The sequence below is a fragment of the Ictalurus punctatus genome, chromosome 29 (genome assembly GCF_001660625.3).
Source record: "Ictalurus punctatus breed USDA103 chromosome 29, Coco_2.0, whole genome shotgun sequence".
In the NCBI taxonomy this organism is placed as follows: domain Eukaryota; kingdom Metazoa; phylum Chordata; class Actinopteri; order Siluriformes; family Ictaluridae; genus Ictalurus; species Ictalurus punctatus.
In genome coordinates, this window is record NC_030444.2 from 7486474 (window position 1) to 7498796 (window position 12323).

Sequence of the window (12323 nt, forward strand, 5' to 3'; positions counted from 1 at the left end):
CTCATTGCAGAACCAAGCTTTACTGTAGACAGTATTCACATCTGGGACATCAGTGCGCCTCCAGCATTGTCCATTACTGTCAATAATTTCATTAGTTTTACTGCAAGTGAATGTTTGTCCAATATGGTATATGGAGATAGAGAAATGATGCCAGGTTGGTCATGAGTTGTTCAATAGCAACTCTGTCTAATGTGGGTGTCAGAGAGAGAGAGAGAGAGAGAGACAGAAAGAGAAAGAATGAGAGGCTGTGTGTGAAAAAAAGACAAAGTAAAGGAGAGAGAGACAAGATGTGCGCAGGTGGCTTCTATTTTCAGCTCCTCTCGGGTGGGTAGGTGAGCAGACGGCGCACGCATACTCTCTGCAGTTCATAACAAGCTGAGCTCATTACAGTAATGTCCACACTCCGCTCTTGATCACAACCTCTCTCACTGCTCACAAATCGGTGCCCTGGACCTAAAGCCTCTGCTTCCTCCCCAGACTATAATACGGTCAGCTCCAAAATTATTCGACCATAATGCCACAGTTTTCTCCTAAAATACTTGATGTGATAGGAGAATACAGAGAATGGAATCTGAGACCACCTCAAAATATAACCTCTTACGGTCTGAGGTCCTCTCTTGTGGACTCTCCTCTTTGGTTCAAATTTTCAATGGAGTTTAGATCAGAGGACTGGAGCTTGATTCTGTGGTTCTGGTATACTTGCGAAACGACTTCCGCATTATATATTTACCACAGCTCCTCCATTGCAGTTTCATTTACTGCACTGGTAATTGCAGTATTTTACAGTCGGGAGCTCCAAAGACATTCATCAGATATGTACTGTAAGAACTGGTCTTAAATACACTACTATGAATGTAAGAACATGTCTATTAACAAAAATGAACACCCAAGCTAACTTTACCACGGACAAAGTAGCTTGTGCTAATGGTAACGGGATGTATTCAGTCGAAAATGGATACCACCCATGACGTTAGCTTCTAGGTAAACACTTTAAATTATTATGTGTGACAATTTATTAGGTCAGGCTGTCTTTTTTTTCCCATAACAACCCACATGCTATAAAGGTCAATATTAGCAACACATATTAGATGTTATTAGCATGTAAAAGGTCTCTCCCATGCAAGATAATTTGGTGTGAACTGCCTGCTATAGACCTCTGTATTGGTGGAAATGGTGACAGTGACGGGACATAGGTTTGCTTTTGTCTCCTGAGATCACCCTGAGCTGGGAAGCAGTGGAAGATTAAAGCTGTGCAGACAAGTACGTAGAAATGCTCATGATATTTCTTAATTTGTCTTTGAAAATATTCTGACTTAAATACTTTACAGCAAAACATTAATTTCGATAGAGTTACGAAGGACAAACAGTACTGAGTGATATAAACTCTAGAAATGAACCTTTTAAAAATGGAAATGCGTCATAGCCCTGAGTGCAAGCAGCTCATTAAACCATCTTTGTGTGTATTTGAAAACTTGATTTGGATCACTGCCCTGCAGGAAGATCCAACCGTGACCCAGTTGTAACTTCCTGGCAGAGGCAGCCAGATTTTCATTTAAAATCTCCTTGTATTTCATGGAGTCCCTGATGCCACACATCCTTCCATACTGGGCATTAGGTCTTCAGTTACATTTCTGAGGGTTCCACAAAAAAACCAAAAAAAAAAAAAACCCTTTTTGATAAGGGGTTTTTATTTTCTTATAATGCACACATTTTAATTAATGTTTAGCTTGCTTTCATGGTTTCAGTGTGCAATCTGATCTGGTGCAGTCGTTTGTCTGTGTCCATTTGAGTTCATATGTTTTGCAGTAAATAATTTAACCTTCACTGGACAGAAGGGCAACATGTGCGTTGTGGTGCATTATTCATGGAGGCAGGGACACATGGTGCGGGTGTGCTGATACTTCTAGAGAAAAGTGCAGTATGACTTAACAATAAATAATGGAACAGGAACTAATATGTTGCACATTATTAAAAAAAAAAAAAATATATATATATATATATATATATATATATATACACACACACACACACACACAGACAGTACTGTGCAATAGTCAAGCACATGCAAAGAAATAAATGCTGTAGAGCAATTGCCTTCAAACAATGAAATTAAATGTTTCTACATTTAAAAAAATACTATAAAGAGCAGTAAACAGAAATAAACGAATATTTGGTATTTGGTGATATTTCGCGTGATGACCATTTGTTTTAAAAATGTATTAGTAGTCTCAGGTAGAATTAGTGTAGTTTTATAAGGAAATGAGCTGTAAGCTTTATTGAGCATTTTGCAGAACCAGACACGGTTCTTCTGGAGACTTTGATTATCACACTTGCTTCTTATTTTTGCAGCAAAATGAAAATTTTTTTTTGCAGCCTTCATTGTGTTTTTTTTGTCTGAAAAGTGTCTCTTACTGTACATAATATTCTGCTCTCTTTAATGATATACAAACATTTTTCTGTAACATTTCATTTTGTGCTAGAAAACTAATGTTCTGAAATCTAAAGTGTTTTTGTACTGATCTGATAATGCAGAAGTCATGAAATAAAAATCTGTAACAAAGTTCATACTAAAAAAAATAGGGTGCCTAAAACTTGCACAGTACTGTGTGTGTATATATACACATGCGTGTGTTTGTGTGTGTGTATATATATATATATATATATATATATATATATATATATATATATATATATATATATATATATATATATATACAGTGGGGGAAAAAAGTATTTGATCCCCTGCTGATTTTGTATGTTTGCCCACTGACAAAGAAATGATCAGTCTATAATTTTAATGGTAGGTTTATTTGAACAGTGAGAGACAGAATAACAACAAAAAAATCCAGAAAAATGCATGTCAAAAATTTTATAAATTAATTTGCATTTTAATGAGGGAAAAAAGTATTTGACCCCCTCTCAATCAGAAAGATTTCTGGCTCCCAGGTGTCTTTTATACAGGTAACGAGCTGAGATTAGGAGCACACTCTTAAAGGGAGTGCTCCTAATATCAGTTTGTTACCTGTATAAAAGACACCTGTCCACAGAAGCAATCAATCAATCAGATTCCAAACTCTCCACCATGGCCAAGACCAAAGAGCTCTCCAAGGATGTCAGGGACAAGACTGTAGACCTACACAAGTCTGGAATGGGCTACAAGACCATTGCCAAGCAGCTTGGTGAGAAGGGGACAACAGTTGGTGCGATTATTCACAAATGGAAGAAGCACAAAAGAACTGGTCAATCTCCCTCGGCCTGGGGCTCCATGCAAGATCTCACCTCGTGGAGTTGCATTGATCATGAGAACAGTGAGGAATCAGCCCAGAACTACACGGGAGGATCTTGTCAATGATCTCAAGGCAGCTGGGACCATAGTCACCAAGAAAACAATTGGTAACACACTACGCCGTGAAGGACTGAAATCCTGCAGCGCGCGCAAGGTCCGCTGCTCAAGAAAGCACATATACATGCCCGTCTGAAGTTTGCCAGTGAACATCTGAATGATTCAGCGGATAACTGGGTGAAAGTGTTGAGGTCAGATGAGACCAAAATGGAGCTCTTTGGCATCAACTCAACTCGCCGTGTTTGGAGGAGGAGGAATGCTGCCTATGACCCCTGGAACACCATCCCCACCGTCAAACATGGAGGTGGAAACATTATGCTTTGGGGGTTTTTTTCTACTAAGGGGACAGGACAACTTCACCGCATCAAAGGGACGATGGACGGGGCCATGTACCGTCAAATCTTGGGTGAAAACCTCCTTCCCTCAGACAGGGCATTGAAAATGGGTCGTGGATGGGTATTCCAGCATGACAATGACCCAAAACGCACGGCCAAGTCAACAAAGGAGTGGCTCAAGAAGAAGCACATTAAGGTCCTGGAGTGACCTAGGCAGTCTCCAGACCTAAATCCCATAGAAAATCTGTGGAGAGAGCTGAAGGTTCGAGTTGCCAAACGTCAGCCTCGAAACCTTAATGATTTGGAGAAGATCTGCAAAGAGGAGTGGGACAAAATCCCTCCTGAGATGTGTGCAAACCTGGTGGCCAACTACAAGAAACGTCTGACCTCTGTGATTGCCAACAAGGGTTTTTAAACCAAGTACTAAGTCATGTTTTGCAGAGGGGTCAAATACTTATTTCCCTCATTAAAATGCAAATCAATTTATAACATTTTTGACGTGCGTTTTTCTGGATTTTTTTGTTGTTATTCTGTCTCTCACTGTTCAAATAAATCTACCATTAAAATTATAGAATGATCATTTCTTTGTCAGTGGGCAAACGTACAAAATCAGCAGGGGATCAAATACTTTTTTCCCCCACTGTATATATACATATATATATATATATATATATATATATATATATATATATATATATATATATATATATATATATATATATATATATTACACACACACATTCTCATTAATCAACCATAATCTCCACTCTGTGGACTTTCAGTTTTAAAATATTTAGAAGTAGAGACTTCATGCGTCTCTAATTTTGAAATGTTGGTACTCTGTGGCAGTAATAAACAAGGTCAGTTTATTCCCTTAGAACTGACTAAGCTACTAAGAACCTCGAAAAGCAATAAGTGGACCTTAAAATTCTGCAGTGTGTGCTCCTGGCATTACACTTTATTTACGCGTCCCCATTCATTCATGAATCTTAGGGGCGTGTGAGAGGTCAAAAAGAGATAAACATCATGAACAGTTCAGTAAACTCATGCTAGTGCATACTGATGTAAGTAAAAGGCCTCCCACACCTTAAAGGCATTAAAAGCCATTGTTTACAACAGTGGTGGGAAGTAACAAGTACAAGTGTGGTTTTTAAGTATTCCCTGGATTTTTTCCCACCACCTTTTGCAAATACTACATTATTACATTTCTCTATAATGATGTACTTGGTAAGTCATGAGGTGACTTAACATCACAAAGCGTCAAGGACATGCTCTAGATTCCTAATGAACCTAACTTCAACAGACGTGACAGAAACGAGAAGCCATAATACCCATCACTGTAAGTTTGTGAACCCTTTAGAATTTTCTATATATCTGCATAAATATGACCTAAAACATCATCAGATTTTCACACAAATACTAAAAGCAGATAAAGAGAACCCAATTAAAGAAACAAAACAAAAATATTATACTTAGACATTTATTTATTGAGGAAAATGATCCAATATTACATATCTGTGAGTGGCAAATGCATGTGAACCTCTAGGATTAGTAGTTAATGTGAAGGTGAAATTAGAGTCAGGTTCAGATTTCAGTCAATGGGATTACAATCAGGTGAGAGTGAGTGCCCTGTTTTATTTAAAGATCAGGGATCTATCAGAGCCTGATCGTCACAACACATGTTCGTGGAAGTGTATCATGGTTGAGGACCTTTTTTTTTTTTTGAGAAAAAGAGCTGTTGATGCTCATCAAGCTGGAAAAGATCACAGAACCATCTCTAAAGAGTTTGGACTCCACCAATCCAGTCAGACAGACTGTCTAGAAATGGAGGAAATTCAAGACCAGTAACAAATCACTCCAAGGGCAAGACGTGTAATAGTCTGTGAGGTCACAAAGGAACCCAGGGTAACTTCTAAGCAACTAAAGGTCTCTTTCACATTGGCTAAAGTTATGTTCATGAGTCCACCATCAGGAAAACACTGAATAACAATGGTGTGCATGGCAGGGTCGCAAGGACAGAGTCACTACTCTGTAAAAAATAACATTGCTGTCCTTCTTCAGTTTGCTAAAGATCACATGGACAAGCCAGAAGGCTATTGGAAAAATGATTTGTGGATAGATGAGACCAAAATACAACTTTTTGGTTTAAATGAGAAGGGTTATGTTTGGAGAAAGGAAAACACTGCATTCCAGCATAAGAACCTTATCTCATCTGTGAAACATGGTGGTGGTAGTATCATGGTTTGGGCCTGTTTTGCTGCATCTGGACCAGGATAACTCACCATCACTGATGGAACAATGAATTCTGAATTATACCAGCAAATTATAGGAAAGGAAAATGTCAGGACATCTGTTCATGAACTGAATCTAGGGTTAGGGTTAGAGAAAATGGGTCATGCAGTAAGACAACAAAGTAAGTACACAAGTTGTTCTACCAAAGAATGGTTAAATAAGAATAAAGTTAATGTTTTGGAATGGCTAAGTCAAAGTCCTGTTCAGATACTTTTGCCACTTACAGATATGTAAGTGGCAAAAGTAAAATCTGAATCATCTGATGATGTTTATGTCACCAAGCAGTGGTGGATTGGTGGTTAAGGCTCTGGGTTACTGATCGGAAGGTTGGGGGTTCAAGCCCCAGCACTGCCAAACTGCCACTTTTGGGCCCTTGAGCAAGGCCCTTAACCCTCTCTGCTCCAGGGGCACTGTATCATGGCTGACCCTGCGCTCTGACCCCAGCTTCCTGACATGCTGGGGTATGTGAAGAAAATAATTTCACTGAGCTGTAGTGTATGTGACCAATAAAGACTCATTCATTCAAAGTCCTGACCTTAATCCAATAGAAATATTGTGGAGGGACCTGAAGTAAGCAGTTCATGTAAGGAAACCCACCAACATCCCAGAGTTGAAGCTGTTCTGTAGTGAGGAACGGGCTAAAATTCCTCCAAGCCGGTGTGCAGAACTGATCAACAATTACCAGAAACTTTTATTTGCAGTTACTGCTGCACAAGGGGCTCACACCAGATACTCAAAGCAAAGGTTCAGATACTTTTGCCACTTACAGATATGTAATATTGGATCATTTTCTTCAATAAATAAATGAAAATCTGATGATGTTTATGTTATATTTATGCAGATATATAGAAAATTCTAAATGTTTCACAAATTTCAAGCACCACTGTATATGAACATTGTATTTATCAAGCCAGTTCAATCCAGGAATAAAACCCTAACACTAATTAGCCTCAGCTAATGTCTTCCCGTTTTTGTGAAAGGGGCTTAATTTAAAATCAGTAAATAAAATAGGTGTGTGATCAGAGACAGACGTCTTTCTTGTACACTTTCTTTCATAATTTTATTATATTTAAGAGTTTATACGGTTCTACCATAACTTGAGTGAATATGTTGAAGCAGTGCTTGTGGCTTAGTGGTTAGCACGTTTGCCTTGCACCTCTGGGGTTGGAGGTTCGAATCCCTCCTCTGCCTCTGGTTTCATGTTCTCCCTGTGTTTCAGGGGTTTATTGTAGGCACTCTGGTTTCCTCCCCCGGTCCAAAGACATGTGTTGTGTTTGCGATGGGTACCCTATCCAGGGTGTCCCCTGCCATGTTCCCTGAGCTTCATCAGTTACAAATTGTGACCAAGTCCCTTGAAGCCTTTCTCCACAAGAGGATATCAACACATAAATGTAAGTTAAACTGCATGTGAACGAAGTTAAAATGTTGCTGAGATTTGCCAGTTTAGGATTAAGGATTAAGTTATTTCAGGAGTTTGTTCGTTCTCTGATATAACCGTGAGACTAGCAAGCTAACATTAGAGATGTCTGTATATAACCAGATTTTGTTGAGGGAATTTTTCTAATTTTGTGATGAACTTGCAGAGTCTGTTGTGCTTTTTTGTGGTAAACTACTTGAATTGGCGAAAATGCAATTGCACAAAATTGTTTTGCATGGTCTTTCGCAGTGATGTTTGTTGGTAAATTTGGACCTTTTAGGCTGGGCTTTGGCTGAATGCATGTTGTGATGGTGTAACATGACGCATCTTGGCCCAAATCTGCAGAAAATCTGTGGTAATTTTGAAAACTTGCAAGCTCCTCCAAATATTGTGGAGTTTGCTTGATTTTGTGTTAAATTCTGCTATCGTAAAATTGCGAAATCCTGGAGGGACTGTATAATAGTGGCTTGCAGACTCAAACAGCTACAGTGAGGGAAAAAAGTATTAGATCCCCTGCTGATTTTGTACGTTTGCCCACTGACAAAGAAATGATCAGTCTATAATTTTAATGGTAGATTTATTTGAACAGTGAGAGACAGAATAACAACAAGAAAATCCAGAAAAATGCATGTCAAAAATGTTATAAATTGATTTGCATTTTAATGAGGGAAATAAGTATTTGACCCCCTCTCAATCAAGAAAGATTTCTGGCTCCCAGGTGTCTTTTATACGGGTAACGAGCTGAGATTAGGCGCACACTCTTAAAGGGAGTGCTCCTAATCTCAGTTTGTTACCTGTATAAAAGACACCTGTCCACAGAAGCAATCAATCAATCAGATTTCAAACTCTCCACCATGGCCAAGACCAAAGAGCTCTGCAAGGATGTCAGAGACAAGATTGTAGACCTACACAAGTCTGGAATGGGCTACAAGACCATTGCCAAGCAGCTTGGTGAGAAGGTCACAACAGTTGGTGCGATTATTCGCAAATGAAGAAACACAAAAGAACTGTCAATCTCCCTCGGCCTGGGGCTCCATGCAAGATCTCACCTCATGGAGTTGCAATGATCATGAGAACAGTGAGGAATCAGCCCAGAACTACTCGGGGGGATCTTGTCAATGATCTCAAGGCAGCTGGGACCATAGTCACCAAGAAAACAATTGGTAACACACTACGCCGTGAAGGACTGAAATCCTGCAGTGCCTGCAAGGTCCCCCTGCTCAAGAAAGCACATATACATGCCCGTCTGAAGTTTGCCAATGAACATCTGAATGATTCAGAGGACAACTGGGTGAAAGTGTTGTGGTCAGATGAGACCAAAATGGAGCTCTTTGGCATCAACTCAACTCACCATGTTTGGAAGAGGAAGAATGCTGCCTATGACCCCAAGAACACCATCCCCACCGTCAAACATGGAGGTGGAAACATTATGCTTTGGGGTGTTTTTCTGCTAAGGGGACAGGACAACTTCACCGCATCAAAGGGACCATGGACGGGGCCATGTACCGTCAAATCTTGGACGAGAACCTCCTTCCCTCAGCCAGGGCATTGAAAATGGGTCGTGGATGGGTATTCCAGCATGACAAAGGCCACAAAACACACGGCCAAGGCAACAAAGGAGTGGCTCAAGAAGAAGCACATTAAGGTCCTGGAGTGGCCTAGCCAGTCTCCAGACCTTAATCCCATAGAAAATCTGTGGAGGGAGCTGAAGGTTTGAGTTGCCAAACGTCAGCCTCGAAACCTTAATGACTTGGAGAAGATCTGCAAAGAGGAGTGGGACAAAATCCCTCCTGAGATGTGTGCAAACCTGGTGGCCAACTACAAGAAACGTCTGACCTCTGTGATTGCCAACAAGGGTTTTGCCACCAAGTACTAAGTCATGCTTTGCAGAGGGGTCAAATACATATTTCCCTCATTAAAATGCAAATCAATTTATGACATTTTTGACATGCGTTTTTCTGGATTTTTTTTTTTGTTATTCTGTCTCTCACTGTTCAAATAAATCTACCATTAAAATTATAGAATGATCATTTCTTTGTCAGTGGGCAAACGTACAAAATCAGCAGGGGATCAAATACTTTTTTCCCCTCACTGTACACTATAGTTCAGAATTAGCAAATAACAAAACGCTAAAAATCTTGCACCTGAATAAAAGTAGAGGTTTTCTATGTATGTTTCTACTTGAGTTAAAGCAGAAAAACCTATAAAGGAACTGTGAGGAACTGTTATTGCAGTTAATGGACATTTTTTACTACTAGTACTACTACTAAAATTAATAATAGCATTATTACAGTATAACAGCACTAGCTTACTGTTAGTTTACTACATTTACAAGCAAGCGCGGAACTGATATTTACAAAAATAGGGAATACGAGCTGCTACTTACTTTTGTGTTGCAAAAATCAGGTGGACAGACAACAAAATGAATTGTGAAATCTGACAATGCTTTGACACCATGAACATAACTTGTAAGCACCACTCTCTCATGACACTCACCTCTCGTCCAGTGAGCACATGCCGTGCCAGTTTGACCTTGGCGAAGTTCCCCTTGCCGATGGTCTTGTGTAGGCGGTAGTTGCCGATATGCGGATGCTCGTCCACACTGGAGCTCAGTGAGTTCCTGCAGCGAGGCAGGTTCTGGCGGCTCGCCAATTTGGTAGAAAAGCCATCCAGGGATGTGTGCTGCATAGAAAGCAGTTTGGTTAGCACCATCATCATCGTTATACATACTCACTTCTAACGTGCTGTGCAAGCTTCTCAGTCTGGATAACTGTAATTGCATAGTAAGTCTCAAAATTAATAATATTGCTTATGCCATGTAGTATGGCTTAATGTCTCTTCTGGAACTAAAGCTTTATGACAGAAATGTACATTAGGAATGCATTCAAATCTAAAAAGAGACTCTCATAACAATTTATGTTGTCCATCCTGACAGAAATATGCAGTGCTATTCGATACATCTGCGCAAATGAGTTAGACTGCATCACAAAGAGACAGTGTGTAAGCTGAATCTGAGAGCCTGTACACTGCAGCCAAGGCTACTAAGTGCTCTGTGGCTCCAATAATCTCTGATAATGGCCGCCTGAGAGCTCAAGTGCTGGCTTGCCCAAATTTAAAACACTACAGGGAGAGAGACCTGGCATATCTGGGCAGTAAATGAAGTAAATAGAGGAAGTATAGACAGTAGAAGTGCACTGATCCGAATTTTTAAAGACTGATTGGGAACCAACTATTTTATCTGAGTACCACAATGAATATGAAATGAATTTCAAAAATATGGATTCAACCCTAACCACTGCACAACGTTAGCACCTGCAGTGATGATCAGGTACTATACAGCGTGATAAAAACAGCACAGCATGCTGCTCACGCTGCATCGCAGGGCAGCGTAACTACCTCGTGACTACTTCATAACTGCTCTCGATTCTGATTGGGCAGAAGGTGTGGATTCATTTTCAATAACGGCAGCTCTGACTGTATGTTTAGCTGCAAATCACAGGTTAATATTTATGCACTCATTTTAATACATTAGTGCCTCTATATTAACAATTTACACAATGTGGTGGACAAGCTACATAATCTAAACCTAAAAACAATCAGATTTTAAAAAGTATTGACGTGTAGAGAATTATTTAGCATTTTGGAAGCAGTCTCCAGTGTCAGCACTTTGTAATAGTCAGAGGTAAAAATAGAGGTTTAAGTTTTCTGCCAATGGAATGCTTTCAAAAGAGAGATAGAGAACTTTTTGTTTTGTGCTTTCTCAGGATCAAGCTGCATTTTTTTGTCTTATTAACTTCAAGAGGAAGTGAGGGAATTACTCACGGACATGTTTTATGGACATCCCACAACATTAAATGAAACGGTAAACTGATGAAAAGTATTACATGCTACAGTATATAGGGGTGTAAAGATACACTGTGGTCATGATTTGATTCCACTCACGATACACAATACATTTCGATTAAATTTGATTCTTAGAATATTTTGAACAAAATTTTAATGACTAAAAATGATGACGGAAAACAACACAAAACAGTGGGCATGTCTGTATAAAACTAAATAAGTCTACGAACAGAGGTTTAATAAAATTGCGATGAACAGAGGTTTAATATTATAAACAAAATGTAACAGAAGACCACCCTATCTTAAAAAAAAAAAAAAACATTTCTCCAAAAAATGCACGTGAATTGCATTAGATATTACATAATTAATAGAATGCTGATTTCCACAATATGAATCGGTGGCAAATTCCTTTGGTATTCAGTATGCTGCTGCAGGACAGTAACCTCCGGGTGGTAACGGCCCGCCACACCCTGTCATTGATTATTTTCCTTTAAAGGAGCGTGCAATCATGATTTATTAATTAATTATAGCATTATATACCAAATAGCCATGATACACTACATGGCCAAAAGTATGTAGAAACCTGACCATCACACCCATGTGTGGTTCCAACGTTGGAGGCACACAGTTATTATAGGATCTTTGTTTGCCCAGGTTGGAGTAGAAGAACTCGAGTGTCCTGCACAGAGCTCTGACCTCAACCCCTCTAAACACCTTTGGGAAGAACTGGAACAGTGACTGCACCCCAGGCCTTCTCGCCCGACATCAGTGCATGAACTCATTGTGGCTGAATGGGCAAATCCCCACCACCATGCTCTAAAATCTGGTGGAAATCCTTCCTATAAGAGTGGAGGTTATTATAGCTGGGTAGACCAACGCCATGTTAATTCCCATTTTATGGAACGGGATGTTCAACATGCAAATGTGGGTGTAAATGGTCAGGTGTCCACATACTTTTGGCCATTAGATATGTTCAGGCTGAACTGCTCATGAATTATACAGTATGTGGTGAATTATATGTGGTTATTTATGTGGCATTATATATTGGACCTGTTGTAGCCCTGCTGTATGTTTTCATTCAAGTTGATGCACT

The 12323-nt window shown here is 39.6% G+C and overlaps 1 protein-coding gene across 1 annotated transcript in view; it reads right to left on the reverse strand.

Annotated features, from left to right (window-relative positions):
• Nucleotides 1-12323, reverse strand: part of LOC108260538 (serine/threonine-protein kinase MARK1) — a 76943-nt gene that overhangs the window by 46923 nt on the left and 17697 nt on the right. Inside the window, exon 2 of the mRNA XM_017460917.3 lies at nucleotides 9884-10069. Within this exon, the coding sequence (XP_017316406.2) occupies nucleotides 9884-10069 (186 nt within the window). The remainder of the gene's footprint in view (nucleotides 1-9883; nucleotides 10070-12323) is intronic.